Source organism: Mustela erminea, chromosome 7 (assembly GCF_009829155.1).
Source record: "Mustela erminea isolate mMusErm1 chromosome 7, mMusErm1.Pri, whole genome shotgun sequence".
NCBI classification, from domain to species: domain Eukaryota; kingdom Metazoa; phylum Chordata; class Mammalia; order Carnivora; family Mustelidae; genus Mustela; species Mustela erminea.
Genome location: NC_045620.1, coordinates 106,813,613 through 106,841,303, shown reverse-complemented (window position 1 = coordinate 106,841,303; position 27,691 = coordinate 106,813,613). Strand labels below are relative to the sequence as shown.

At 50.1% G+C, this 27,691-nt stretch overlaps 2 protein-coding genes across 2 annotated transcripts; one reads left to right on the top strand and one right to left on the bottom strand.

The window, feature by feature from the left end:
• Positions 1 to 1,998: 1,998 nt before the first annotated feature.
• Positions 1,999 to 6,943, bottom strand: CIAO1 (cytosolic iron-sulfur assembly component 1). Its single transcript, XM_032352829.1, has 7 exons — positions 6,613 to 6,943; positions 5,647 to 5,795; positions 5,382 to 5,493; positions 5,185 to 5,273; positions 4,753 to 4,954; positions 4,005 to 4,092; positions 1,999 to 3,274 (listed from the first exon to the last, which is right to left on the bottom strand). The coding sequence occupies exons 1-7, from the start codon at positions 6,749 to 6,751 to the stop codon at positions 3,034 to 3,036; spliced, it is 1,020 nt and encodes a 339-aa protein (XP_032208720.1). The 5' UTR covers positions 6,752 to 6,943; the 3' UTR covers positions 1,999 to 3,033.
• A 127-nt stretch (positions 6,944 to 7,070) lies between these two features.
• On the top strand, positions 7,071 to 19,300 carry TMEM127 (transmembrane protein 127). The gene is made up of 4 exons (XM_032352830.1): positions 7,071 to 7,233; positions 7,652 to 7,969; positions 15,938 to 16,102; positions 16,897 to 19,300. Exons 2-4 carry the CDS (start codon positions 7,726 to 7,728, stop codon positions 17,202 to 17,204), a joined length of 717 nt encoding a protein of 238 aa, XP_032208721.1. The 5' UTR covers positions 7,071 to 7,233; positions 7,652 to 7,725; the 3' UTR covers positions 17,205 to 19,300.
• Positions 19,301 to 27,691: the final 8,391 nt, after the last annotated feature.

Genomic DNA, 27,691 nt, shown 5'->3' with positions numbered 1-27,691 from the left:
TAAGAAGGTAGTACCAGAAACAGTATTAAGATGCACCAGCTGGGTGTGGCCCAGTCTTGGTGAACAGTTTTCTGGTCTAGATTTACAAATTTTGCTCTTCAAATTCTTGCCTTCTGTTATTTAGGAATAAATGTGCATAAAATCAGGAGGTAATTTTCAAGCGTAGTTTCTCTAGGTCAGCAGTTTTCAAGTAATAGGACCTCAGGACACTTTTACATGACAAAAAGTTAAGAACCCCAGAGATACCTTATCATCTTGGTTATATCTGTTGATGTTTACTATATTGAGGATTAAAACAAAACAATGCATTTTAAAATAATTTTTAAAAAGGATTTTGTTTATTCATTTGAGAGAGAGAGAAGCCAGCTTCCCCATGGAAGCCCAATAGGGGCTTGATCCCAGGACCCTGATATCATGACCTGAGCTGAAGGCAGATGCTTAACCAACTGAGCCACCCAGGGGCTCCAGTAACTTAGTTGGTTTTTTTGTTTGTTTGTTGTTGTTGTTGTTTTATGAAAAATACCTTCTAAAACAAATCCAGGGAGAAGACTGCATTTTACATTTTTACGAATCTCATTAGATCAGGTCTACTCTAATGGAAGACATCTTCATAGCTGTTTCCATAATTTTGCGTATTGTTTGTTGAAGTGAAATGAAGTAGAACTGTCTTTACCCAGATATGATGTCAGAAAAGGGCTTTTTTTATTTTGAGATTTTTATTTATTTATTTGACAGCACAAGTAGGCAGAGTGGTAGTCAGAGGGAGAGGGAGAAGCAGGCTCCCCGTTGAGCAGAGAGCCCAACACGGGGCTCGATCCCAGGATCCTGGGATCATGATTGGAGCCAAAGACAGACACCCCCACAAAAGGGTTATTAAAGCCTCTTCAGGTGATTATCTATTTGATACTATACTGAGACCCTGCAAGTGGTAGTTTTTTAAAGGCATTGCGGAATCTAAAACCTCATCAAATAAGCCTCAGTTAAAACCACTGGTCTTGGGGTGCTTGGGTAGTGCAGTCACTCAGGCATCTGACTTGGTGTAAGCTCAGGTTGTGATCTCAGGGTCATGAGGTAGAGCTCCACACTGGGCTCTGTCATTTCCACTCTTTCTAAAATAGATCTTAACAAAAATATCTCACTGGTTTTACGACTTTTGTTTATGATTTTATTTATTTGAAAGAAAGAGTACAGGGAGGGGTAGGGACAGGAGAGGGAGAAGCAGGCTCCATGCTGAACAAGTGCAATTCGGGGCTCCATCCTAGGACCCTGGGATCAGGGCCTAAGCAGAAAACAGATGCTTAACCTACTGAATCACTCACCTGGCCCCCACCCCACTTTTTAAAAAGATTTTATTTATTTGGTCTTACACTTTGAATGAATTTCTTAACCATGAAAGATTTTGTAATACCACACATTAGTCGTGTGGAAAATGCTCGTTCATTGATTTAGGCAGATCTTCCAAATAACACATTTGGTCATATAGATCACCTCTGTTGATACCACCAATCTCATCAGAAGAGTCTTAAGCGTTGGGAAGATGTCAGGCTCAAGGTGGCAATACAGCTTTTCAAAAACTTTATTTTTTTTCTTGAGAGCTTTGTTTTTTCATTGGCAATACCACCAGTTTCCCTTGAAGTGAAAGGCTTACTCCATCCATTTCCCAGAAAAATGTCTGCCAAATAAGCCAAGTCCACCTAACAGAATTTGCTAGTTTCTTCAGGAAGGGGCCAGGAAAACAGTTCTGCTTGCACAATGGCTTTTCGTCAAGACAGCCTTACTTCAGTATTCGGCAGAAGGGCTTTATCCTGCTTCCCACTGTCAGCACGTTAGCTGTGTTCTTGAGGGTCAAGATTTAATGCAATTTTTAACCGACATTTCTAAATGAGGTTGCCACTGTTTGTACTGTGAGGACAAGGCAGTGATGACTGACCACTAAGAGTGGTGTGCCACTGCTTTGACTCCTGCCACAGCTGACTGTACAGGTCCCCTGAAAGGCTCTCGGGACCACACACTAACAGCCATTGCGCTAGACACTGTCCTCAGCTCTTTTCAAAACCCAAGGTCGTGATCTTAGTGGAAAAAAAATCAGGTGAAGGCTATAGCTTTGGGGAGGTCCTCAAGTCCAAACCCATTATGGAAGTGACTTCCAGAAGACAACCTGAATGAGGTTGAAGTGATAGCTTAAGGACTGATTGTCTACCATTCTTCATTATCATCCCCCTAAATGAACCTTATTAGATGTCTTTTTTCTATTCGCCCCCACCATGAAAATTTAATACTGGAGGTTCATTAGAGAGCCACAAATGATGGTCTCTCAGATTTTCTTTTGCCCCCCCCCCCAAGAACTGATTTTCAGCTTCATTGAGAATGTATGCCTGTAGCCAGTAATAACTCTTTTAGGGTTCATACCCTTCCGGATTTATTTTTCAGCATTTTCAGTTGCCACCACAACATAATGGCTGGCACAGAAGATAACACGAGTTTCTAAGGGAAAGCAGAAGCATGTCTCACTCTAAGCCAGCCTACATTAAAAAAATTTCCTTCTAATACTGACTGAATGTCTTAAATGTAAGAATTTACCCAGAAACCAGGAAGGCAGGACCTGTTTCAGAAAAGGACTCACCATGGAATTCTTTTAAGTTGTGAATGTCCTTATGAAATAGGACTTGGGATTCAGATGACGTATTTCTATAAAGCTTCCAATTTCTGAAAAGCCTAAGATGTACCCCTTCTACACAGAGATAGGGTGACTATAAATACTTTATTCACCCCCCAAAACTGAACACTGGGCCCTCAAGCAAGCAAAACCTGTGGCATAACCACAGCCAACTGCTGTTCTATAGCTCTTTACCAAGGGCCCCATGTCAAAGGGGACGAGTGAGTGGTTCTATGACTCTGCACTTCTCCCCAAGTCTGAATGGAAGAGAGCCAAGTTAGGTGAAGGTCAAGGGTCCTCCTCCAGGTCATCTTAGGGCTGGGAAAGTCTTAGGACATTTTCTGGGGAACCATGATTCTGTCCAAAGTCAGGGTGGCTCAGATGCCTTCTGGTCGTTGATACTTCCAGAAGGCCACCTCCCCGTCATCGCTGCAGGAGGCCAGAAGCCCCTGCTCCTTAGGGTTCCAGGCCACACAGTTGACATCCTGGGAATGGGCCTGAGGCAAGTGGGCTGTCAAGGAGAAGGTGGGCTGCTGTGGATCTGAGCTGGGATCCTCCTCGAACACACGGATGGCATCATCGCCACAAGCCGTAGCCAGGGCCCCTGTCAGCTGACACCTGTGAGGAACATGTGCACCCGTGAGTATGCAGGTGGCTCCTCCCTCCCCAACCTGGCAGATTAGGCATAAGACATTACAGTCTTCCCGCAGCTCTTCCCGAACTGCAGGCCTCCACTTAAAGTCTATTATCGAAGAGCTTCCCTAACACAAATATCACCTCCTCATTCTTCAAGGGCTGCCATCTAGGTTAGATCTCCCCAGTCAACCCCAAAACTCCTTGACTCTGAACTGCACTTCTGTCACTTAGCACAAGCAGCTTCCCTTATCACCAAGTCATCCTTAACTATTGAGATAGTAATAGGCTGCTGAATTTTACCATACTTCCCCTAAAGTCACCTTTGTCATTGCTAAACGTTTGCTAATATAAAAGCTTATATAAGCTTAATATATAATATAAGCTTAATTTCAAGAATAAATGAATAAATCTTTCTGGATATATAAGGCTGTGTGATTACCCACCCACCCCCCCCCCCCCAACACAAGGCTGGTGCTGACCTCACAGCTTGTCAACTTAAAAGTAGCTATAGGCCAGGCTATCGGCCTGGGTCTCCTATGAACCTCAGGCCAGCTGGCCCTAGGCCAGCATGGTAGACAGTCTGCTGGATTGAAAGAAATGAGGGTAGCTGCTCCCTGTCCACGTACTCCCAGAGGTGGTAGAGAGAAGCATGGGGTTTTTTGTCCTCTCTAAAATCTCTCCAAATGGGTGGGTGTGGGGATGGAGGTCTTACCAAGCAACGTCGTAAATGGTCCTGGAGTGGAAGCCTGACAAAGTGCAGATACATTTCCAGCTGGGGTCAGAGCCGCTGCATGCCACCCCTGCACGACAGACTTCTCTTGAGCCTAAGACATGTCTGTGTCCTGGGCACCTCGGGGGCGGAGATCCTCACCTGCCCTCCCTCACCCCCACCCTCAGTCACTAGGTCTCATTTTTGTTCCTCTGTCCCTATCCTTACTGATCTGCCTTACATACTGTGGCCAGACAGGGATTTTTACAGCAGAATTCTGAGAAGGAAAGATCCTGTTCTTTAAAAACTTTCTGCTACAGACTAAGTCTGACCAGTCAGCCTGCCTTTTAAGGCCACCAACCAGCCCAACTAGCCACCCGACTCACCCTATCACTCCCCAAATCCTTTTTGCCCTATGCTCCATCTAAAGGAATCACAGTGCCTGATGTAAATCTAGGCTTTTGCACCTTCAATGCCTTTGCTCATGCTGCTCTGTTCTCAACCAGAAGTCTCTTATCTTATTAAATTCTTCTTGTGTTAAAATCTTACACACATTTTCCAGTTCAGATGAAATGGCTCCTCTTCCACACAGCCTTCCCTGATTCTGCCAGGACTCACTTGGGAGCCCTCTCGTGCCACATGTTCCTCTCTACTCCAATTTGCTGTGATTCACCTATGTGTCTTAGACCCTTAGTACACTGTAAACCTCAGGAGACAGGCGTCTCCTTTAGCTTTCTTACTGGCCCCTCACCTTGCTCATTGTCCGGTAGATACTGGCGCCAGATACGCACAGTACGGTCGTCACTGCAAGATGCCAAGCGCTGGCCACTGGGGTCAAAGGCTAAGCTCCACACAGTGGATTCATGGCCTTCAAGGGTGGCATAGCATACCCAATCATCTTCTTCCTCCCGGTACAGCTTCACTGTGTCATCATAGCTGGCAGAGGCTAACAGCTGAGGGGAAGGGGGGGAAACACAGCACTTGTTTATATGGTTCAGGAAGTGCCTAGAGTTCCAAGACCTCTCCCAGCTAGGACAGTCCCAGCACTCTGTCTCTAGAAAGGGATTAATAAAGTCTTTCGGTCTCAGAGATCCACAGGTGGAGGCTGAAGAGCAGAGGAAGGCTGGGTGCAACCCTCCACACCAAAATCCCTTCCCACCAAGAAACTCCACCTCACTCTTACCTCCTGGCTTGGATGCCAAACCACATGTTTGACATCCTGTGTATGAGAGTTGAGGACACTGACACATTCATACTCATCTTCTTCATCAACTGTGGGAGGGAAAAAGAAAAGAGCCCATGAGCTGTCTCTTATCAGGGACACAGAGGGGGATGTCTGTTCACTAGCTCCCAACCACATCTGGAAGGATCTAGACTCACCTTCCCAGACCCACACACTCTTATCTCGGCTGCAGGTAGCAAGGAGGTTGCCAGAAGGGGCCCAGGCCACTGACTTGACCTCATTTTCATGGCCCTCCAGAGTAGTTACACACTGCAAAAACAGAAGAAAAACAAGAATCAAGCAACTAAGACCTCTAGTGTTCTTTTCATACGTACAGCCAAGATAGCCCAGGTTGGCTCAGGTTCCTGAACCAGCCATGGGGAGCAAAAGGACAACAATCCTGCTCCCATCCAGCCTGGTTACCTCAAAGTCATCCTGGTTCTTTTTCCAAATGCAAGTGGTAGCATCAAAACTGGCGGAGGCCAGGTAATTGCCACAGGGAGACCAGGCCACCTTCCGCACAGTGCGCTGGTGGCCTTCAGAAAGGACAGATTTGCAGATCCAGCTCTCACCTAAAAGCAAATGACAGGTCAAGCTCTAGAGCTGGGTGCACAAGAAGGTGCAGAAGCACTATCAATACAGTTGGATAATGGGGGTTAGTACTGTAACCGGAGCCGGAGCCAAACTGGGCTTACCAAGCTGGGCTTAATTGGTGTATTTAACAACAGGCTTTCAGGGGCGTCTGGGTGGCTCAGTGGGTTAAAGTCTCTGCCTTTGGCCTAGGTCATGATCCCAGGGTCATGATTCCAGAGGATTGAGCCCTGCATAGGGATCTTTGCTCAGCAGGGAGCCTGCTTCCACCTCTCCTTCTCTCTCTGCCTGCCTCTCTGCCTACTTGTGATCTCTGCCTGTCAAATAAATAAATAAAATCTTTAAAAAAAAACAAAACAATACAGGCTTTCAGAAAGCTGTAACTAACTACTTCCTACAAATCAGAGGAGTCCCCCTTCTGATTTAAAACTGTCAACGGTTCCCAAATTCCCTCAGGATAAAATTTAAACTTCACATCCTGTTGTAAATTTCTCTGGGGACTACATTCCTAACACCCTTCTCTCCTTTTCCGGTCTCAGCAACTATCACAATTCCCTCAATACTTCCAGCCTATGGATGTTTTTGCTTCCAATACTTGCCGACTCCTTCACCCAAAAAGTCTTTCCTAGAGTGGAAAACGTCTAACTTGAAGGTGGCTTTTCCCTCCTTCCCCCAGGCCTGTAACCTCATTGCGGGTCGTCTTGCCCCAAAGGTTGCGCACTCCCTGAACCCGGCACCCACACTATGCGCAAGCTGAACCCTCTGCAGCAGGAGTCGTCCAGCGAGGCCAGGACTGACCTTCCGTGCCCCAGATGCGGACTCTACGGTCACCACCGCACGACGCCAGGAGGGTTCCCGCAGGGTTCCAGGCCAAGAACCAGCAGCGGGAGTCCGGGTGCGCCGGGACGCGAGCCAGCAGCACCAGCGAGTCCTTCATGGCGGCCCAGAGGAGTGTGTTGAGAAGGTGGGCAGAGGTGGTCGCGCCGACCGCGAGTTCCACGGCGCAAAAGCCCGCGACGCCCACTACAGCCTCAGACCGCACACGGATCCCGCTGCTTCCGCCGGAGGGCCTGGGTTGTCCTGGGAACTCAGGTGCCCGCTGCTGCGGCCGTGCTGCCCTCTGGGAGTTGTAGTCAGCTTGCCACGCCTGGCGGCAGGCACCGCGCGGCAGCCTCGAACTACCAGTCCCGTGAGGCCCTGCGCAGGGAGCCGGGGGCGCGCCCAGGCTGTGACGCGCGCGGGGTACGGGGCGGGGTGCCGGAGGAGGCGGAGGCAGAGGTGGAGGAAGCCGGAAGTGGATCGGGCCCGGGTCGGTCCGGGCGTTGCGGGTTTAGGGCCTGGGATCGCTTTGCCCCAGGCAGCTGCAGAGCCTGTGACGGAACGGAGCGGCGCCATACCGGCCTTGAGGCCTGCTGACCGGTGAGGAACAGGGGTCGGTGTGGTGGAGGGTCGTTTCTGGCCACAGGTCGCAGCCTGAGCACTGTTCCCAGATCCCGGATCCCCGATCCCAGCGGCCCAGTCTGGTCCTCGACCCCTCGGCACTCTCTGGCCGAGACCCCAGAGCCGGCTGTCTCTCGCATGGGTAACCGATACCCACGCCCCAACTCCGGTCTGCCCAGATCCCGACCGGCTCGCAGTCCTCTCCGGGTCCCTGTTCCGCACCTCCGCAGCCCCATTCCAGAGACTCCGTCCCCGCCCTCCACCCCCGACTCCCTGCAGCCCTCCTGTCTGTGCTTGGCCCCAGGTCCCACCCCCTATCCTCCGGTGTGGGCCCTAACACCGCTGTGCCGGCCTCCCCTTCTGTGAACCCAGCGTCTTGCTCTCCTCCCCGGGACAGGCAGGCTCAGCGCGCCCTGCGGAGGTCCGCGGTGACCAGCAGCGACCTCGGAGCGACGGCGGGCGGCCCCGGGCATGTACGCCCCCGGAGGCGCAGGGCTGCCCGGCGGGCGCCGGCGGAGGAGCCCGGGAGGCAGCGCTCTGCCCAAGCAGCCGGAGCGTAGCCTGGCCTCGGCTCTGCCGGGTGCCCTGTCCATCACGGCGCTGTGCACTGCCCTCGCCGAGCCTGCCTGGCTGCACATCCACGGTGGCACCTGTTCCCGCCAGGAGCTGGGGGTCTCCGACGTGCTGGGCTACGTGCACCCGGACCTGCTGAAAGGTGAGGGCGCTGCGCGCCGGCCCTCTTCTTTCTGAGTGGTAGAGCCTCCTTGGCTGAGAGCTGGATGTGGTGCGGGCTGGAGCAGAGATAGCCAGGGGCAGGCACTTGGCTTGAAGGAAGCAGCCCCATTCCTGCCTAGTGTTCATGCCCACCAGGTGGCTCTGTTTGGGGTCTGGCCCCTCATTAATTCTGATGTTATTCAGCCAGGCACCTACTTCTCACGCCGTGCTAATCTGGACTGCTGCTATTTTCGGATTCTGCCGGCGGAAGGGCGCTGTGTATTGAGAACAGATAAGGGTGCTAGGCATCACAATTAGCTGCCCCCTTCTAAGGAACCCATGGGATATGGGAAGGTTTCTTGGGGCAGCCTGTTGAAGGGAGAAAAGGAACTTTTTTTTTTAATGTGGCTGGATTTTGAAAGATATTTTGGAGTTCTGCTATAATGGAATTTTTGCTAGAGAAAAAGGAGTCTATGGCATTTCCCATAACCAGAAGTCAGTTTTGTTGCCACTCTCAGTAAAAACAATTGGAATTTGACTCTTGGAACCTTTACAAATGGTCTTGACTGAGGTAAGGTTGCTTTGTTCATCATCCTGCTTCCTAGCTAGGCAGGCAGAGCAAAGGAGAAAGGGACTGTGCTCTTTACTGGGCACAGAAGAGACCAATGTGGGGGTGGGAGTGGGGGGCTGTTCCAGGGAGCCCCATAGGTCATCCTGCCCAGCCCTGTCTCCAGTAATGAGAGTAAAGGCTGTGTGAGGGCAGGACTGCACTTTCCTGGTGTCTACCCAAAAAATGGTCAGAGGACCCCAAGAAGCCTTTAGTAACAGCATAGTTCATCACCCCCAAGGTCTTCTGAACCATTTGTGAAGGTCTTCATATTTTCCTCTCTGGACCACTCCCTGGGGCTATGATACATTCCAGATGTTCATTACTCCATGTATCAGAAGCATTAAATATCTTCACCTTGCCTCTTTAAGGATTCAGGCCCTGGGATTTGGTGAAAAGGTCAAATTCCCTTCTGTGCTGTGATTTACATACCACTTCTGCAGGTCTAATCTGAAAAGCTGTAACCTTGTAGCCTAGTGTTGCCTTTCTCCAAGAGTTCTCTTGCTGTTTTGCATCTCTGAGTTTTTAAGGCTTTAGCTAAGTTTTGTAGAGAACAGGATGGGATTGTCTGGTTTATTTCCAGATTTCACCATGATGACGGTCTATGCTGGTTTGGCTCATTAAGACCCAAGTTATACACACGATGATGGAGGCCTCGAGACATGCAGCTTTTGTTTGGCCTATAGCTGGTGGCAGAAAGGCCATCAAGCTGGTTTGGAATCTGGATGGTTTTTCCCTCAGCATGGTACCTTCTTTGGAGCACAGCTGCTGCCTTTCCACCACTCCAATCAGGTCTTTGCCATCGATTCCCTGCTGTTCCAGGGTTTTGGGGATGTGGTATCTCCCACAAGCCAGGAGAGAGTTTATGATGCTTCTTCTCCCTTTCAAATCATTCCTTGGGAGGCTCACCAAGTTCGTATGATGGAGGGGGTGGCACTCTGATCCTTGTTTCCAGAGGTCAAGGAAGCTTGGCTCAGACATGAAGTGATCTCTCCAGGGCCTCAGAGCTGGGGGCACAGCTGCATTGACTCCAGCGCAAAATGATGCTGTCTCGTGTGTGTGCGCATCTTAACCTTTGCTTGACTTCTGTGTCATCGAGAATGACCTCCCGTCTACTCCACTTTGGAGTGCACCCTTGTCAAAGGCATTGAAAAATAAAAATAAATTCTTGATGCAGGTTCTCCTTTGTTTACATATATATTTGCCCTTTTTAAGAAGTTTTTAAAGCCAGATTTTGTCTTTTATAAAGCATGCTGCCTTAATCTTTACATTACATTTACTCATGTGTTTAGGGATCTTAACCCGTGGATAGTTTTTTGCTTGTGTGGTTCTTTTAAGATTTTTCTTTTTATTGGGGGGGCACAGGGGGAGAGGAACAAGCAGGCTCCACACTGAGCATGGAGCCTAACATGGGGTTTGGACCCACAACCCCGAGGTCATGACCTGAGCCAAAACCAAGAGTCAGACGCTCAACCACGCAGGCGCCCAACCCGTGGATAGTTTGAACCTGCATTTCTGTGGCCATTTTCTTGGCTGTTATAAGCTAGGAGCACACGGGTGTCCATTTATAAGAGAAGTGACCATGGTACCTCACGAACCATCACAGAAGAAGGCAAGGAATTAGGAGGGCCCAATTGCTTCTTCTCTTCCTTTACTCTGTGGGTTTTTGCTTACCCGGTGGGCCTTTAGACACGGGCTATCCTATGCGATTTTGTTGATCCTTAGGGTCTAACCCATGTCCTAACATGGAAGCCTGGGATATTCTCTATCTTGGGAGGGAACGGAGCTTTGGGGCACAGATGTGATGGCAGTAGATGCTACCAGAGGGAAAACAGGCCTTATCAGGTCTGTGCAGGGGAAGGAGGATGGGCAGGGTTGGCAGGCCTCGGAGCAGTGCCTTCCTGTTTCTCAGCCCCCTGCCCAAGTGCCAGGCATTGTGCTAGGCACACACCATGTCTGGCTTTAGTTTCTCCTAAGTGTCTTTATTGGATAGGTGCTGCCCCACTTCCAGTTCACAGAGGTTGCAGGCTCAGGGAGGTCGGGTACCACGGGCTTGGAGGCACAGAGCTGGTGTGCGTGCTGTGGACCCCACTCTTCCATCGCACCTGAGCACACTCTAGGTTTCTTTTTACTTCCATCAGAGTTGTCCAAGGCTTATTATTTCCCGATTCTAGTGGAGTTTTTCTCACAAGTCCCGCCGAAGCTGTGGTTCTTATCCATCATTGCCTCAACATTCTGGCTCAAGTCAGTGAGCCTGAGGCAAAGCCACTCACACTCCCGCTGTCATTTGCAGATCTCCAAAAGGCTTTATCCAATGCTGGCCGGCTGAACAGATTTGGTCCTGAATCCTTCCGCTCCCCAGGGGTGCCTGCTTCTCACACAGCTCCTCGCCAGGCCCAAGTCCAGAGATTTGCTCAGACTGCTGGTGGCCCCAAGCAAGGGGCGGGGGGGGCACAGATAATCATTCCTTCTGAGCCCCAACCCTCTCTATTGAGTGTGGCCAGCAAAGGGCAGCTCTGACAACAACTTCAGGAAGCATCTTTGGAGAATGAGGAAGTTTGGGGGGTTGAAGTCAGTGAATCACAGTTGACAACAAGCCACTGGAAATGCAGGGCCCTATCAGGAAGGGCCAGTGCGCCTGCTGGGTGGTGACTAATGCAGCTGGCACTTCTGACGCCTGCCTGGCCGTGGGGGCCTGTCCCCAGAGGCAGCTCTGCTAGAAGCTCGTATCTGGTGATACCCAGCCAGGCACTAGAGAGCCCTGCTGGAGTCCTATGTTAGAAACCTGTTTGGAAGCCCAAAAGTCACAGTGGGCTATGCAGGTGGGATGGCTGAGCTGAGCGCAGAGAATGATACGGGCCCTGGGGAAGGGTCTCTAACTCCCAGGGACTCCAGTGAAGGCCGAAGGGAGGGAAGATGAGGCAAAAGAATGGTACTGTCCAGACGCCACTTTACTCTTCCTGCCTGTAATGGGAGCAATGGGCAGGTAGATGGGAAGTGCCAGGGCCTTCAAAACAGATCCAACCCAGTGACTCACCAGTGACCTTGGACAAAGTCAATTCCTTGGGATCCTATTACACAGCAGCTGCCTTCTTCTCCGGTGACTGGAGGGGACAGTCAGCAATAATTACCAAAATAAATAGCACGACGGGCGAATGGGCTGTGTTCTCTGTCTTACCAGAGTGTATACACTGCACCACTTGTTAGAAATTAGGACCCTGCCCCGTGTGCCATTTCTCTCCACAAATAAAATCATACGTACATCACCCTTGGGGATTTTGCTTCCCCTGAGCAGCCCTCGAGGCGCTCGGCATTCATTGCTCCCCCTGCCAGACATTAGTCTGGGAAACAGACATGGGAGATCCTGACCCGAGGAGAGTCAGAGCTGGGTTCCGAGTGTGTCTGGGGTAACTCCACCTGGCTTCTCTGTGTGCTCGGAGACCCTCCGATGAGAAGCTGCCTGGGATGCGAGGCAGACCCCTGGTGTACCTGTAAGCATCACTCCAAGGGAAGTTTACGTTCGGCTTCCCCACCAAACCTAAGGGTTCACTCACGGCTTTGGAGTGGAGAAGGCAGTCATGTTGAAACAAAACCCATTTGAATTTTGGGTCAGAGGCTCTGTATCTGCATCATATCATCTTGATGGCCGGGCAGAACCTTAGTCTGGCTTTAGTAGGCTCTTGCCCTGGCCCACACTGGCTGATGTGTGCTGACAAAGTACCAGTGGAAGGAGGAAAGGCATACCAGGGACGACGCCGTGGCGGCCCAGCTGTACGGCCCCGTGCCGAGGTAGTAGGCTGGTGGCAGGCCCCACGGGCTCGTTCCTGGCATGGCGTGAGGCGACTAGCAGCACAGCCCTGTGTATGGGGAGCAGGTGTTATAGCTTTCACTGGGTGCATGAGGGCAGCTAAGTGACTTGTTGGAGCTAACACAGTCTGTTGTCCGTCTAGGATTTGGTGCCACGTCTGGTGCCTTTCCGGTGTCCCTGCTGCTTCTAAGAGCCAGGCTCTCATGGCTGCAGAAGCCTAGACCACATCAAGCAGATATTGCCCAGTAACTGCCAGTGTAAGCACTCTTCATGGCTTCATGAGCCAAATCTTTTCCTGCCTAGAAGAGGTTTCATGCTTCCAGCTGTTCCCCTAGTGAGCTCAGCAGCTGCTGGCTCTGGCGGTGACTCTGACAGCATTCCTTTTAGGTTTGGAACCTCCATTCAAAGACTGCCCTTTAGGGTTAGATTAATTATGTCCATCAGGGAAAAATGAAACTGCTAACTCTGGTGCTTGGTGTTTCCGAGCATCATGGTGCAAGGGAGCCTAATGCAGGTTTGGGGTCTTAACTCCATCTACTGTGTGATCTGGAGGAGGTCACGTAACCTCCTGGAGCCTCTGAGTTCTCCAAGCTGTGTGATGAATCCCCCGGAGTGCAGGGAGGCTTAACCAAAATAACATCTTTTTTTTTAAGTCGGCTCCATGCCCATTGTGGGGCTTGAACTCATGACCCTGAGATAAAGAGTCACACACTCTATTGACTGAGCCAGGCTGACACCCCAACTAGAAACTTTGACCTCTCTGGTGCACAGGCTATTCCTTGGAGTGGTACACCAGAAACAACCAACAATGTTTGTCTCTTGGGAGGAGCAGTTGGACATTAGGAAAGGGAGGAATATCTTCCCTGAATCTTCTTATCATGTGCAAGTTTTCCTTATTATTTAAATAAGAGTATTACGAAACATAAGACATATAGGAGTGTACATAATAAATGTATATATTTTTAAGATTTTATTTATTTATTTGAGAGGAAGAATGAGAGAGAGAGCATGAGAAGAAGGAGGGTCAGAGGGAGAAGCAGACTCCTTGCCAAGCAGGAAGCCCGGTGTGGGACTCGATCCCGGGACTCCAGGATCATGACCTGAGCTGAAGGCAGTCACTTAACCAACTGAGCCACCCAGGCACCCAATAAATGTACATTTTTAAGGATGGTAATAAAATGGACATCCTGTACTTCCTCTGCAGCTGAAGGAAGTGTCTGAATTCAGCCCTGGTGTATTTCTTTCTTCAGTGAAAACTAACTGTTGGGCACCTGGAAGGTGCAGCCAGTTGACCTCCTACTGTTGATTTTGGCTCATGTTGTGAGTTCAGGGACTGAGATCGGCCCCACATCGGACTACACACTCAGTGCACCGTCTGCTTGGGAGTCTCTCTCCCTCTGGCCCTCTCTCACCTGCACTTGTGCATGTGCTCGCTCACTTTCATGAATAAATAAGTCTTTGGGGAAGAAAAGTAATGGTTCAAGTTGAGTTGATTTTTAAGAACCACAATTAAAGCACCACTCGGAGTACCTGGCCACATTAAGGAACGCTGCTGGAATCAGAACAGAGCCTGCTGAGCTCGGAGCGCAATGTGAGCCTTGCCGCTCTCAGGTTATTCTCGGAAGTCCTAGAACACTGGTCCTGCCCCATCCCTGCTGCCTGCCAAGTGGAGCCCGATAGGAGCTATCTCAGAGAGCTTTTAAAGATACACCAATAAAGGCAGGAAATAGCATCTGCCTCTGGGAGCTTTGCTTGCAGAGAGGCCTGTGGGTTTCTAGGCTCCTTTAGGCCAGCTGTCTTAGGCTCCGCAGGGCTGGGTTAAGTGAAGGCTAGCCCCGGCTGCTGGCCGAGCTTACACAAAGGAAGCCTCTTGGCCGCAGACAGTTTCCCAGCCTGGAATACTGGGCCCCAGACAGATGGTTAGCTGACAGGAGAGTAGCGGATAATTCTGGGGCAGCTTAATGGAAGATCTGTAGCCAGATCAAGGCTCAGGAGTCCCGTGTGGGCTAAGCCAGCATCTGCCTGGTGAATTCTGAGCCTGAGGCAGGGAGTGTGTGCTGTCACAAAGGCGCAGAGTCTCTTGATACCTGGTCTGGTTCTTCAGTATGGGAGGCCAGACTCTCTACCCAAGACCCAGGGATGTCAGTGTCTGTTGGTTTGAGTCTGCCTTGTGGGGGTCAGGTCCCCTTCCAGGTTCTTGGACTTCAAAGCAACAGTCTACCTTCCTCTAGGTTCAGGATCAGTGTTTCTGGGAATGTAGGGCTTGGCCCCACAGCTGCTTGCTGTGATCCCACAGCCTTTCCGCCTGAGATCAGGACCCAGGAAAAGAGCCTATGGTCTAAGTATTGCCAGCCGTTTCCAAATTGTCCCAAATTAGCTGACAACCCATGGCCTAAATGAAAGAAGAACTTGCCCACCGCTAGACTAGAGGAAAGAGAGGAAGTTGAGGCCCATTTCTCTTTATCAAAGCTTAAAATGGTTTCTTTTTGGATCAGCCTTTATTCTGTGTGTTTCTGGGAGCACTAGTTCACATAGATACAAAACTAAATAGATATAAAACTGGACTGACAGTGTTGTCTAGATCAATTTTCTTTTTTAAAAAAGGTGTTAAGTCTTAGAAGTTCACTTTATGTGTCTGGTATATGGTTTTCATCCTGGGACCTCCCTTCTCCTTGACCCCAGGGACACTCTAAATGTCGGGTCTCCTGTTTGAGCATCTTTCTTTTTCTTGGTTCACTCCTTCATTGTGGTGGAGCAAGAGCATGCACCCGTCAATGGCTTCACCCTCATTTTAGAAGGTGTCAGTTTTGGAGTCTGTCAGGCTTTTGTGGTATAAACTGGTCTCTTCTTAGCTTTTCACACTTCTGGCTTAGACTTGAGCTAATCTAGTCCTTTAAGTGCATTCTAAGTAGGTCCAACTCTTTAATTTCCGGTTCCCAGAATTTTGTTTTGACCCTTTCTTCTTTGTGAGGGTTTATGCCTTAAAATTTCCTTCTTTTGTTTTAGTAGGGTGCAGGGAGGAAGCAGAAATAAATGTGAAAGTCTGGTCTGCCATCTTTCCTAATTTATTCAGTACTTTTAATTCTGTGTTTCTCTAAACCGCTTCAGCGTCTTTCAAGGGACTGAATGAGTGACTGGATAGACAGTGTTAATCGGCCTCTGTGGCTCTCTCGGCTCAGAACTCAGTGGGCTTTTCCTGCCAGTCTAAAGCACGCTTTAGCAGAATGGGCTGACATGTCAGGCTAATTGTCAGGGTCTTTACAAATGGTTAGCAGAGTGTGGCAAGTACAAGGAAGTGGAGCCCTGCACTTAGCGTGATTTTGTTGGAAAGGGAAGAAGGACTTGAGGCACAGGGGAGCCTGTCTGCAGTTCCTCTCTGCAGGCTGGCTGGGAGCAGGAGCAGGAGCAGGAGCTGAGACGCAGGCCCCTCGCCATACTCTGCTGATTCCCCAGGACTGGGGCGGGGGTGGCGGGGGGTGGGAGACACAAGCTCTTCCCAGCAGGAGGACTTTGGGAGGATGTGGGGCCCTGATGATTTGGTTCTTGCCCTACAGATTTCTGCATGAATCCCCAGACAGTACTGCTCCTGCGGGTCATTGCCGCCTTCTGTTTCCTGGGCATCCTGTGTAGTCTCTCCGCATTCCTCCTCGATGTCTTTGGGCCCAAGCATCCAGCCCTGAAGATCACCCGTCGCTATGCCTTCGCCCACATCCTCACAGGTAAGCATGGGCCTGCTCGCCGTGGGGAAGGAACTGCCATGGGGTGGAGGCGCCCTTCTGGAGTTGCAGGTGGGGACGAATAGGCTTCTGTGAGTAGATACCATTCCAGATGCTTCTTTCAGCTCTAGCCTTTCACAAAGCAATGGACTGTGATAGCGACTTGCTGCTTGCGTTTGCATGTATGCCTGCCAGGACCACAAACCCACTCAGCCCAGCTGTAGAAGGGGACCATCATTAGTATTCCGCAAGAAATCTCAGTGCTAAGAACTGGAGCTAAAGCTCAGTGGGGCTCATGGGGCCCACAACGAGCAGGGAGGGAACCAGGGTGTCTCACTGTGTCTCCCCGGGAATGCATGGTCTCATCAGACTCTCTTCTTCTGGCTCGTCTGCACGCCATCTTTCTCTGCTTCGACGCAGCTTCTCTTCTCCCTCCTGACTGGGCTGCTGTGTTGATTTTGACATTGTGATGGTGCCGACTCCGGCCCCCCAACTGCATGACCCGGTCTATCCCTTTCAAGCACCCAGTGACTTCTAGCAGCCTGGTATCCCAATTCCAAATTCTGGAAACAGAAAGACTCTGGCCCAGAAGCAGTCAGGCATCTGGCCCCAGCCCCCATCCCCATCCCTGTCCCCGCCGGAGAATCCCATGGCCAAGAAAGCTCCCCGTCACAGGGTCTGGGAGCAGGCAAGTTCTCTGTGAATGGGGTTTGGAGAGAGGCTCAGTTGGTTCTTGAAGCATCCTGACTGCAAGATGCCTCCTAACTTCCCTTCTCTGCTGTCCTTCTGTCTCCCAGTCCTGCAGTGTGCCACCGTCATCGGCTTTTCCTACTGGGCTTCCGAACTCATCCTGGCCCAGCAGCAGCAACATAAGAAGTACCATGGGTCCCAGGTCTATGTCACCTTTGCTGTTAGTTTCTACCTGGTAGCAGGAGCTGGTGGGGCCTCAATCCTGGCCACGGCAGCCAACCTCCTGCGCCACTACCCCACTGAGGAGGAGGAGCAGGCCCTGGAGCTGCTGTCCGAGATGGAGGAGAACGAGCCCTACCCAGCAGAGTATGAGGTCATCAACCAATTCCAGCCACCCCCGGCCTACACACCCTAATGCTGGCCCAGGGCTTTCTTCTGCAGCAGCCCCTCCCCACTCTGCAGCGCCTCTCAAACCCAGAGGAGCTCCTCTCCCCAGCAGGCCTCACTGGTAGGATCCTGACCATTTCACCAAACCTTCCCAGGAGAGACTCTGCCTTTAGGGTGGTTCATGTATCCCTGCTCTCGAAACCTGGGATTCACAGATTTTTTATATAATGCACTGTTTCCCCTCTTGTCACCTTCCTGTCCCTTTGTGGTCACTAGTCATTACCAGCCAGGGATGGTCATACAAGTTTTCTCCCTTCATGGGCCATAGCTTTGAAACTGGGACTTTCCCTGGGGAGCTGCTGATGGTGGGGACTTACAGATAGAAGTGTCAGCAGGCCCAAAGGGAAAGGGGGACTGGGCCCTGTAGGCTCATTTCGTAACAGTCAGTGTTTGTCCCACCACTATAGCCCTGGACTGATCCCCACCCCCAATTCCTACTTGGAGTGCTGCGGCCCCGGGCCGCTCGCTCCGTGGAATTCTCTGCACTTTAGTCTTTGGACTTCCCATCACACATCTTGTGGTTTTCTGGGAAGAAGGAATTGCTGTCAGGAAGCTGAGCCTGCGCTCTTCCGCCCTGCCCTTGAGTAGGTGGCTGGAGCCCAGGCAGGGAGCGCAGCAGCTGGCATGGGCCTGAGGCCCCCTGGTGCCCATAAAGGATCAGAGTAAGGGCGGTTCACGTCTCCCTAGCCCCTTCACCTTTTAAAATGTGAGTGGTTTTAAAAGGAAAAAGCAGAACCAATCAACAGCAACAATACTCTTTTTAAACTAGCGACAAGCCTGTTGTCGTTTTTTCAGACATTTTATCCCATTCCTTTTGGCTCAGCACTGTTTTGGGCCACGGCTTCCCCCAGGCAGCTCCTCCCCGAACCTCTTCCAGCAGAATGCAGCCTCTTCCCTTGCCTCCTCCCCCACCGCGACCCGCAGCCCTGGGCCCTTCCTGTGGAACCCAGAGCCCTGTCGGCCCCGGCCCTGAGGGCAAAGGACTGTGGCCTGGCTGGCTGGCCAGCGTGGTGCTCCTCAGGACTGTGGCACTGAGATATAACCTGGCCTCCGTGCAGGAACAGGGGCCATAGCAGGGCAGGAAACCCGCCATGCGCCACATAAGAACCGCAACCAGTGGGGTCCCGTTGCGTGAGGTGCCAGAAGCAGCCCTTCAGAGCAGCAGACCTGGCTGTGTCCTTCAGGCTCAGTGTGTCCCCTAGACTGTGATTTGGGGCAACAGCTTGCTGCATGCCCCTTTTCTCTTCTTGAATGTACTCTGGTCTTGCCGTGCGCTCCCGGCTCTTTCTTGCCCGGCCATCATTCTGTCCCGTCTGCCACACAAGGCTCTGGGTCTGGCTGAATGCTGGGCCTGGAGATCTGGGGCACAAAGTGGGAGAAACTTGAGAGACCTTCAATGTGGATCCAGATGGCCAAGCTCTTTGGAATCAGTGTCCGGTGCTGAGCTGAAAAGCAGATTGGATCCCAGTTTCCTTTCACAGGCAATAGACAGAGCAAGACTGGAGAGTGGATACCACTGTCGAATTGTGGCTAGAAAGGGACTCTCTTGTCCCTTGTCCTTCTTCAGCGAGTTTGCCTGGAGATGTCTGGACAGATGCCTGTGTGGGAGGTGAAGACCATGTCTGTGCATGAGTGAGCGGCTGCCTGGAGTTCACTCTGATGCCAAAGTGTGTCCCAGGGTGACTCTCACTCTTCCAGACTCTTCCCTTAGGCAAGAAAGACTGCAGTATGATACCTGAGCACAAAACCAAGGAGCTAAATTAAGTCTTATGTCTTTCTGTAAAGTCCAAGTTTGCCTTTGGCAGATCTCCAGGGTGTGGCCAGCTCTCTCTGACCATGAGGGTCTAAGCAGGCAGAACAAGAGAGTGGGCACCAAACACGCATGCCAAAGTGACTAGTCATCTCGTGAGGACCTAGACATGACCCTGTGGACCATTCCACGTGACTCGGAACCCACTTTTTATTAGCTTCCCCACACCTCTGGCCTTTCTCTTTTCCCCTGCCATCCTGACATGGATAGTTTGTCATATAAATTCCCCTGGTTGTGTTTTTTTTTTTTTTTTTCTAGAAAAGAAATTAAAAAGCAAAACAAAACAAAAAACAAATTACAAATAAGAATGTAAATGCCAGTGGCTCCCTGTCATTTTTCTGTCACAATTTCCCTGACTTGGTTTGTTCCCTTGCTCCTAGAAAAGCAGGAGAAATTTATGATTAAGTGTGTAATTAAAAAAAAAAATGGGGAGGGAATGCTTGCATGTGTTTATTCAAATGCAAGGCATTTTTCCTTTTAAGACCCTCCTAATCCTGACAACTTCTGCACCAGGGTCCCAAGGCTAGGAGCAGTAGAGACCTCCAGCCCAAGTCCCTGACTTCAAACCCTGAGCTCTTCTCTGTAGCTGCTCGTTAGTGGCAGAAGAGAAAGCTGCTTCTGAACTCCAACCATTGTGTGGGAAGAAACAGACTAGGACTTGTGGAAGGAGCTGCACTTTCTTTTGAAACCACAGGGAATGGTCACTTCCAGGGAGAGGCATGTGAGTGGAGACAGTTCCGGGAGTGTACCTTGTGGAAGAGCTCTACAGTGTCCGTGCCTCACACGGTTACCCACTTTCCCTTCATTCAGCCGACACTCTGGGCCCCAGATGGACATCACAGTAAAAGAGCTTCAGGCTGCCTTTGAGGAGCAGCCCGTTCAGGTGTTCTTTTTTTATTCCTTGGGAGAGTATACATACTTCTTGAGAGCTAGGAATGTGTTCTCTCTCCTTTCATTTCAGATATTTACGAATGGTGCCTTGCGTTATATACAAGGTACTGTTGGGCACTACAAGAAGAAACATGAGGACCAATGGGCCTGTCTCCAAGACTTTTATATTCTTAGTTCAGGAGATAGACTTGTTCACAAAAAGGCAGTGAAGTAAGTGGTCTAATGGACAGTCGGGGAAAGTGTGCCAAGAAGGGAGGCTGGTTGTGACTTGAGCAATTATGAAAGGCTTCCTGGAGGAGGAAGCTTGAGTCAGGCCCACAGTGAGGGTTTGGAGGTAGGGTGTGGGGAACTCCCACCGAGGGGATAGCAAGAGCAGAAGCACAACTGAAGGCCAGGATGTGAGAGAAGAGGTTAGAAAGGTGAGAGGGGCCCATTTAAGGCACTCTAAGAAGTGGGGAGTCCTGGACAGGTTTTGAGAAGAGGAAGGAGAGACCCAGGTTTATTTTAATGACTGGTGACAGTGTGGAGGAGGCTCAGCCTTATACTAAGTGGAAGAGTCAGAGGGTATGGGAAACAGGAAGTGGTGTGGGGCCTGGAAGCGGGCAGAAGAGGAAGAAGAGAGCAGTCACTCTTGGCTCCCAGGGCCTGGCGTCTCACGACATGGAGGCAGAGCCAGTAGTGCGGGCCTAAAGGGGCTCATGGATGAGAAGATGCAGGGTATGAAGAGCAGCAAGGAGAGAACCTTGGGGAACAGAGGAAGAGGTGGTTACATCTTGGGGAAGAACAGTTTTCTTAAAATAACTAGAGAATCTTCAGCTGACATCTCACCTACAAATGTGCACTCCATCAGCCACTAAATTCATAGGACTCAAGGTTCTGTGGGGAGACAAAGGAACTAATACACTTTGGGCCCTTGGTTTCAAATAGCCTAAAATCCTTCTGTCCTGCATTTTTTGTGGGAGTGGTATTTAATTTTAGTTTTCTAAGATTTTATTTGTTTGGGGTACCTGGGTGGCTCAGTGGGTTAAAGCCTCTGCCTTTGGCTCAGGTCATGATCCCAGGGTCCTGGGATGGAGCCCCACAGCAGGATCCCTGCTCAGCAGGGAGCCTGCTTCCCCCCTCTCTCTGCCTACTTGTGCTCTCTGTCGGTCAAATAAATAAAAAAAATCTTTTTTAAAAAAAGATTTGAGAGAGAGTGAGAGCAAGCACATGAATGAGCACAAGCAGGGGGAGCACAGAGGGAGAGAGACAAGCAGGTTCCCCTCGGAGCAGAGAGCTTGATGTGGGGCTCGATCCCAGGACCCCAGGATCATGACCTGAGCCGAAGGATTTAAGGAGGTGCCTGCTGACTTAAGTCGGTTAAGCATCTGCTTCTCCTTCTCCCCTTGTCCTGCTCTCCTGCTTACTCATTCAAACAAAAAACAAAACAAAACAAAAAACAAAACTGAAGGATTTGTATTGGCCTGACCTGCCCACTAAGCTGAGTGGGAGAACAACACAGTGGGTAGTGAGGGTCTTTGTAAGATGAGTTCAAGGAGAGGTAGAGGCTCCTTACCCCAACCTTGTGTCTATAGAATTTAGTAATGAAAAACTTTAAGAGACATCTGTGGTTCCATCTTACTTAAGGGCTTGTATGGCTCTGAGAATGGGGCTGAAGGCACAGGGCCTGTAGGCAGCCCTGTCTGGAAGCTTCCTGTTCTTTTTGTCTCTGTAGCAAAAATGGCAGCTAGCCCTTATGTAAAGGATCTTCCCTACATGGTGAAGTCTGATTAGACACTGTAGCTCAGTCTTCCATCTTGGTTTTACCTTCCTTTTGGGGTTCTCTCACCTAGATTTCTAGTGCCACTACTATCAGCAGGGAGTTTCCTTCTGGAATAACCTTGGGGTGGTGGGTGGGTTTTGTTTTAAAAAGGAGAAGGCTGTCCCTTAGTCTCATTCTTTCCCACCTGTTTGCTTCTAGTAGAGTGGTGAGAGAATTTTGTGCGTTTTTTGACCTTTGAACACACAATTATACTGACAGGCTTTATGTCTTGTTTTTTACATTTTGAGTTCATTAGGACCAGGGGGTGATGTTTTCTTACGCATTGTTCACACACCAAATAAAATGAACACAGTGTGCTTTGTGAAGGATGCAAAATTATTAACAGTCCTTGCCCTCAAGGACCTTCCAGTCCAGCTGTCAGAAAAAAGGAAATCTGTAAAGCAGAGACCTGACAAGGGCTCCTGACTGCCCCTTGAGACTGTAATGGTCCAGGAAGGCTTCATGAAGGGGGAGAGACTTTATATGGGCCTTGAAGAATGGGTAGGCTCTCTTGAGGGTAATATAATCAATGGGGTGAAAGCCAGAAAGAAAGGGACAGGCTTTGGGGGACAGTGAGTGTTTTGAGCAGTGTGATAACCCACTGGAGGGGAGTGATAAGGTGAATGGACCCAACCCATGAGGTCCTGGAATGCAAAGGTATTATCAGAATACCTAAAGCCGCAGGATCCAGAACTCTTAACAGAGAACTATTTTTTTTTTTAAGATTTTATTTATTCATTTGACAGACAGAGATCACAAGGAGGCAGAGAGAGAGGAAGGGAAGCAGACTCCCTGCTGAGCAGAGAGCCCGATGTGGGGCTCGATCCCAGGAGCCTGAGATCATGGCCTGAGCCAAAGGCAGAGGCTTTAACCCACTGAGCCACCCAGGCACCCCACCGGAGAACTATTTTATTTTATTTTATTTTATTTTATTTTTTTTTTTTTAAGATTTTATTTATTTATTTGACAGACAGAGATCACAAGTAGGCAGAGAAGCAGGCAGAGGGAGAGAGAGGAGGAAGCAGGCTCCCCGCTGAGCAGAGAGCCCGATGCGGGACTCGATCCCGGGACGCGAGATCATGACCTGAGCCGAAGGCAGCGGCTTAACCCACTGAGCCACCCAGGCGCCCCGGAGAACTATTTTAAATAGAATTTATTGTTTCCTATAACTGAAAAGGTGACCTGGCTAGATCCAGATGCTCAAATGATAATGTCACAACATTATTTCTCTTTCTCTCTCTCTGTTCTATTCATGGGCTTAGGAAGTCTCTCTCCAAAGGTGGGGAAGATGGCCAACAGCAGCCCTAGGCTCACACTAATCTCTTGTTTAAGGGCTGGAGTGAGTCTCTTTTATCCAAGGATTTTGATCTGGTTCTGGAAGAGCTGACACGAGGTATCTTTGGCCTGGTGGTTTCAAACACAGCTCTGTCCTTGATGACAAAAACAGATGCTTCCATGAATTGTTTCTAACTTGTAAATTAGGAGAAACTGCCTGCTAGGAAAAGATTGCACATATGGATGAGTAAGTGGATGAATGCTGTCAACACTTTGTTCTGAATAATTGATGAACAGAGCTTTTGGTTACATACCGTTTTGAAGGGAAGAGAAGGCAATTAGTGTTGCCTTGTGGCTGGACAGTTGGAGTCCAGGGTTTGCATCAGACTCAGGCAGATTACTTTCCAAGTACTTGGGGAAAAGACCAAGGCATGGGCATCAAAGCCGAATTAGCTTACAACGGGCCCATTTACTTCTCTGGGGAATGCCTGTCCTCAGGTATAATACCTACGAAATGGTTTTTACATTTGCTGCCAAGTCAATGAATTGGTGCTTCCTCCTCCTGCCAGATCCCCAAACCAGGAGAGATGATGTCCAGTGTGGGACCTGGAGCCTGCATGAGGAACCTGTCATGAGGAAGGGCAGGTCAGAGGACAAGGGCATCTGCTAAGGATACCAGAGAAAGACAGCTGGAGGGGAGTATGCAGTGCCCATAGCACTTCCCAGGCAGAGAGCCCATGACCTGACTTCCAGTACCAGCTCTCTGGACAGACACACTCTACTGAGCTTGATGACAGAGGCTCTTTCAGGTTGGGTCCCCTGGGCAGCAGACTGAGATGAAAATTAGCATGTGGTATTAGAGGTGATCTCAGCTTCAACACATATGGAGGAAGGAAAGGAAGTAATCTTGGTCAGAGGAGGAAGGTGTGGTGTAAATGCCTGAGCTAACTCCCCAGTTCTGAAGCTGGGATGGCCTTTTGAGTTGTCCTGAATTGGGGTGGGAGGACCAAGCCTTTACACACTAGCTTCAGTCAGTCATTGGATGCATGCTGTACCTACAGAGGACAGTGTTACCTTGGTTGAGGAAATGTGTCACCCGAGGGCAGTTCCTGAAGTGGGCTGGTAACTGAGCGCTGTCTTCCAGCTACTCAAAGTAGGTAGGGGCAAGAAGCCCTTCAGTCCTGAAGGTGGACCTGATGGCATATAATGGTGTCCAATATTCCTTATGCCTACTACTCAGACCCACCTCTTTGTATAGGCTTTGGGAGCAGCTTGACTTTTCTGAGGGAGGCTGATGGTTAATGGGATGAGCCACATTTCCCACCACTACAGCTGGTCTTGAGCCCCCAACTGTTACCTTCTTCCTCCTCTACCACCCATTTTAGGTGCTTCTCCCCTCAAGAAGCCCCTCTGTTGAGTGCCTGGTCACCACGTCCTTTTCAAGCCTTGGCTGCTGCACTTCTCCATTTACTTTCGAAACTGAGCCAGGGTATAACAATGAGACAGCCAGCTGGACTGCATCAGGGTTGAAAACATCTTCCTCTTTGCTCCTGGTTGTATAACTGCAGCCCTGACTCTTCCTGATAATCAGGGTCAGTTACTGCTGCCAGGGTGGTGACTCCTGCTTCTTGCCTGCTGCTCCCTTGGCATGAAGAGCTCAAAGTGCCACATGGCACTTGTAAATTAAAGTGCAATGGGATTTTTGCTATAGCCCCTGATGAAAAGACTTCATCTTTGGGAAATAGGACCTCAAAACCCTTGGAGAGCAGAGTTGCAGTGACAGAAATACCCAACGGGATCACTGGGCTTAATGCTAAGTGAAGTCACTCCTATTTCCACCCCTTGCGCCAAGGACCTATCTCTATTCTTCTTCTTCTTCATCTTCTTCTTCTTCTTTTTTAAAAGATTTTATTCATGTGACAGCGAGAGAGGGAACACAAGCAGGGGGAGTGGGACAGGGAGAAGCAGGCCTCCCGCGGAGCAGGGAGCCCAATGCGGGTCTTGATCCCAGGACCCTGGGATCCAAGGCCAAAGGCAGACGCTTAATGACTGGGCACCCAGGTGCCCCTAGACCTTCTTATTGGGACATAGCAGCACACTGACAGTTGACAGACCGTACACTGTGCTGTGGTAGGTGGTAGCCCATCCTTAGTTGGTACCATCTCTATGCTGGAACCTCAGCTGTGTCTTCACAGGCTGTTCCTTCTCTGTTCATGCTGGCATCCAGATGGTACAGAATGTGATAAGGCCAGTGGATCCCATGGTCACGTGCCATTGTCCTGCCTCCAAACAGTGCAATGGGTCCTTTGCTCTGATGCATTTTGACAAGGGATCCTATGTCAATGGGTCAGACAATCAACACTGAAGATACTAGTGCTGGCTGAGGCCCTGCGGGCAAAAGAGGCAAACGACACCAAGAATGTAGTAATTCCAGTCAACATAAATTGATGCCATTCCCAGGATGGAAAGTACCCAAAGTTGTCAAGCACCTGGTTGCTTTCCTTGAGGTATACTGCCATTGGGAGGCTCAGCATTGGATTCATTGCTGCAAGGCTGGGCATTTAGCAGTGGAATCAGCCTTTGGGAGTGGGAGCCCATGCTCTTGGGTCTATGTATTACTCCCATCCCTGCTATGTGGCTACTCCATTCACATGCCCATTGTGCTGGTACTGAGGTGGCTGATAGCATCTGACATTAATTGAGTCATTCTCTCTACTTGGTTGTTTAGTGCCTCCTCCATGGTAGATACTCTTGGATGGGCATCTGCGCACTTCAGTCCCACTCACATAGTCCATCTACATATGTACCTCTCTCCCAGACCTTTTCATCCTTCATCTTTCTAATCTTTCTCCTGCCAGGTCGGTCAACCAGCCAAGTCAACTGCCAGTCCATATATATTCTAACTATGGTTATTACATGTCTTTCCACACAAAGTGAATGGCCAGGTTTAACCACTGAGAGAATTTATCCACTGGGAGAATTTCCCTGGCTGCTGTCTTTCAAGATCACCTCAAGGTGGGGCTACAGTACAGCCACAGTTCATTTTCTGCTTGTACCCACATACCATTCTGACCTATCTGCCAATTAAATTTTGCTTTTTTCCCTCCTTTGTCGAGTGGTCATAAAGGGACCCCACTTCCTGTGCAGCCATACGGATGGACTGATGGAGAGGTATTGGTCCACAAACGGCAGATGATATGGATGTCTAGGCTACCTGCTGGTATAGCTTACTTACACTCCTGATCCTGCTCATACCCAATTCTGGATGTACTACTTCTGTTTTACTAATGAATTATTGCTGAACCTACTCAACTTTATGTTTTGGTGGGTCTGAAAGGCAGAACCTAAATTACATAAGATAGGCTCCTGATGAAGAATTTTGGGTCCACTTAAAAACACACAAAGGGAATAAAGCTTTTCAGCTGGTTCTGGAAATACACAAGAAAAACAGTTTGTTGATAATAAACTGGAAGGGAGGCCAGGCTACAGAATACTGTTAGGGCCTACACAAAAGGAAGAGAGAATGGTGTAGAAAAGTCTGATTTCTAAAATTCCAGAGGAAGAACTGACAAGTGGGTACAGAAATGGAGACAGCAAACTTATTTGTGCCACCCATTTATTTTTTATTTTTAAAAAGATTTTATTTATTTATTTGACAGAGAGAGAGATCACAAATAGGCAGAGAGGCAGGCAGAGAGAGAGGAGGAAGCAGGCTTTCCGCCGAGCATAGCCCAATGTGGGGCTCGATCCCAGGACCTTGGGATCATGACCCAAGCTGAAGGCAGAGGTTTTCCTACTGGACATCCAACAGTTTCATTTTAATGAGATTGGGTACAGAATAATAATTTAGTGTCTTTCCAGGTGGTTTAGCCAGGGTGCTCATGGGTGGTGCGAAGTAGGTTTCAGGAAACCTGTTCACATTCTCACGCAGGCACCTTTTTGAGTCAAAGGCAGTGGAACAGCTACTACTCGAACTGGGGCATCCGCCCTAAGTAACTCCATTCTGCTGCCCTTGACCAAGACGCTTCCTCATTTCCATCCAGCCTGTGACAGCCACCTGCCCACCTGTGCATGTAGCTCTCTGGAAAGTGTCCTGGGCTCTAAGAATGCCACAACGGTCCACTCTAGCGACGTGGGGTGCGCGGAGAGAAGTTGAGTGCTAAAGCTCCTCGGAGGCCGTCTCAATACCCTGGTTATTAAGGGCGCTTGTGGGAGAGCCAGCTGAAGAGATTGGAGGTTTTGACCGCAGCTCCTTCTAGGACTCAGTAGGGTCTCCACTCACCAAAGGCGTCTACACCGTCCCGCCCCCCGCCCTCCCCAACCTGGAGAGTCCCAGCACCCCGCCGAGGAAATGCCGAGACCCCAAATCTCACCCTACACTCAGATAACTGAAAGAGGCGACTCTCCCCCGTCTCAGACCAATTGAGCACCGTCCAAGAACCTAACTTGCACTTGGTCGCGCCCCCACGCGGGGTGAGGACTGGCGGCCGGAATATGGCGGCGACGGCGGCAGCAGGGTCTGCGGGTCAAACTCCGGGGCGCCCTTGACTAGCTCTCTGGTGCGCCACCTACCTTGCTAGCCCGGGCCCGGCACGCCGCACTGAGGGGCGGGAAGGAGCGGTGACGAGTCCTTGGCAGCGCCAATCAGCACCGAGGAGTTCGGGCCTCGCCCAATCAG

Bases quoted from the DNA above. Each gene is read 5' to 3' on its own strand.
- CIAO1 (XM_032352829.1), bottom strand. From the start codon at position 6,751: ATGAAGGACTCGCTGGTGCTGCTGGCTCGCGTCCCGGCGCACCCGGAC. The intron at 5,796-6,612 runs GTCAGTCCTGGC...ATTTGCTTTTAG, and splicing joins CCGCATCTGGGGCACGGAAG to GTGAGAGCTGGATCTGCAAA. The intron at 3,275-4,004 runs GTAAGACCTCCA...TGTTCCTCACAG, and splicing joins ACCATTTACGACGTTGCTTG to GTGTCAGCTGACAGGGGCCC.
- TMEM127 (XM_032352830.1), top strand. From the start codon at position 7,726: ATGTACGCCCCCGGAGGCGCAGGGCTGCCCGGCGGGCGCCGGCGGAGG. The intron at 7,970-15,937 runs GTGAGGGCGCTG...CTTGCCCTACAG, and splicing joins GCACCCGGACCTGCTGAAAG to ATTTCTGCATGAATCCCCAG. The intron at 16,103-16,896 runs GTAAGCATGGGC...TCTGTCTCCCAG, and splicing joins CTTCGCCCACATCCTCACAG to TCCTGCAGTGTGCCACCGTC.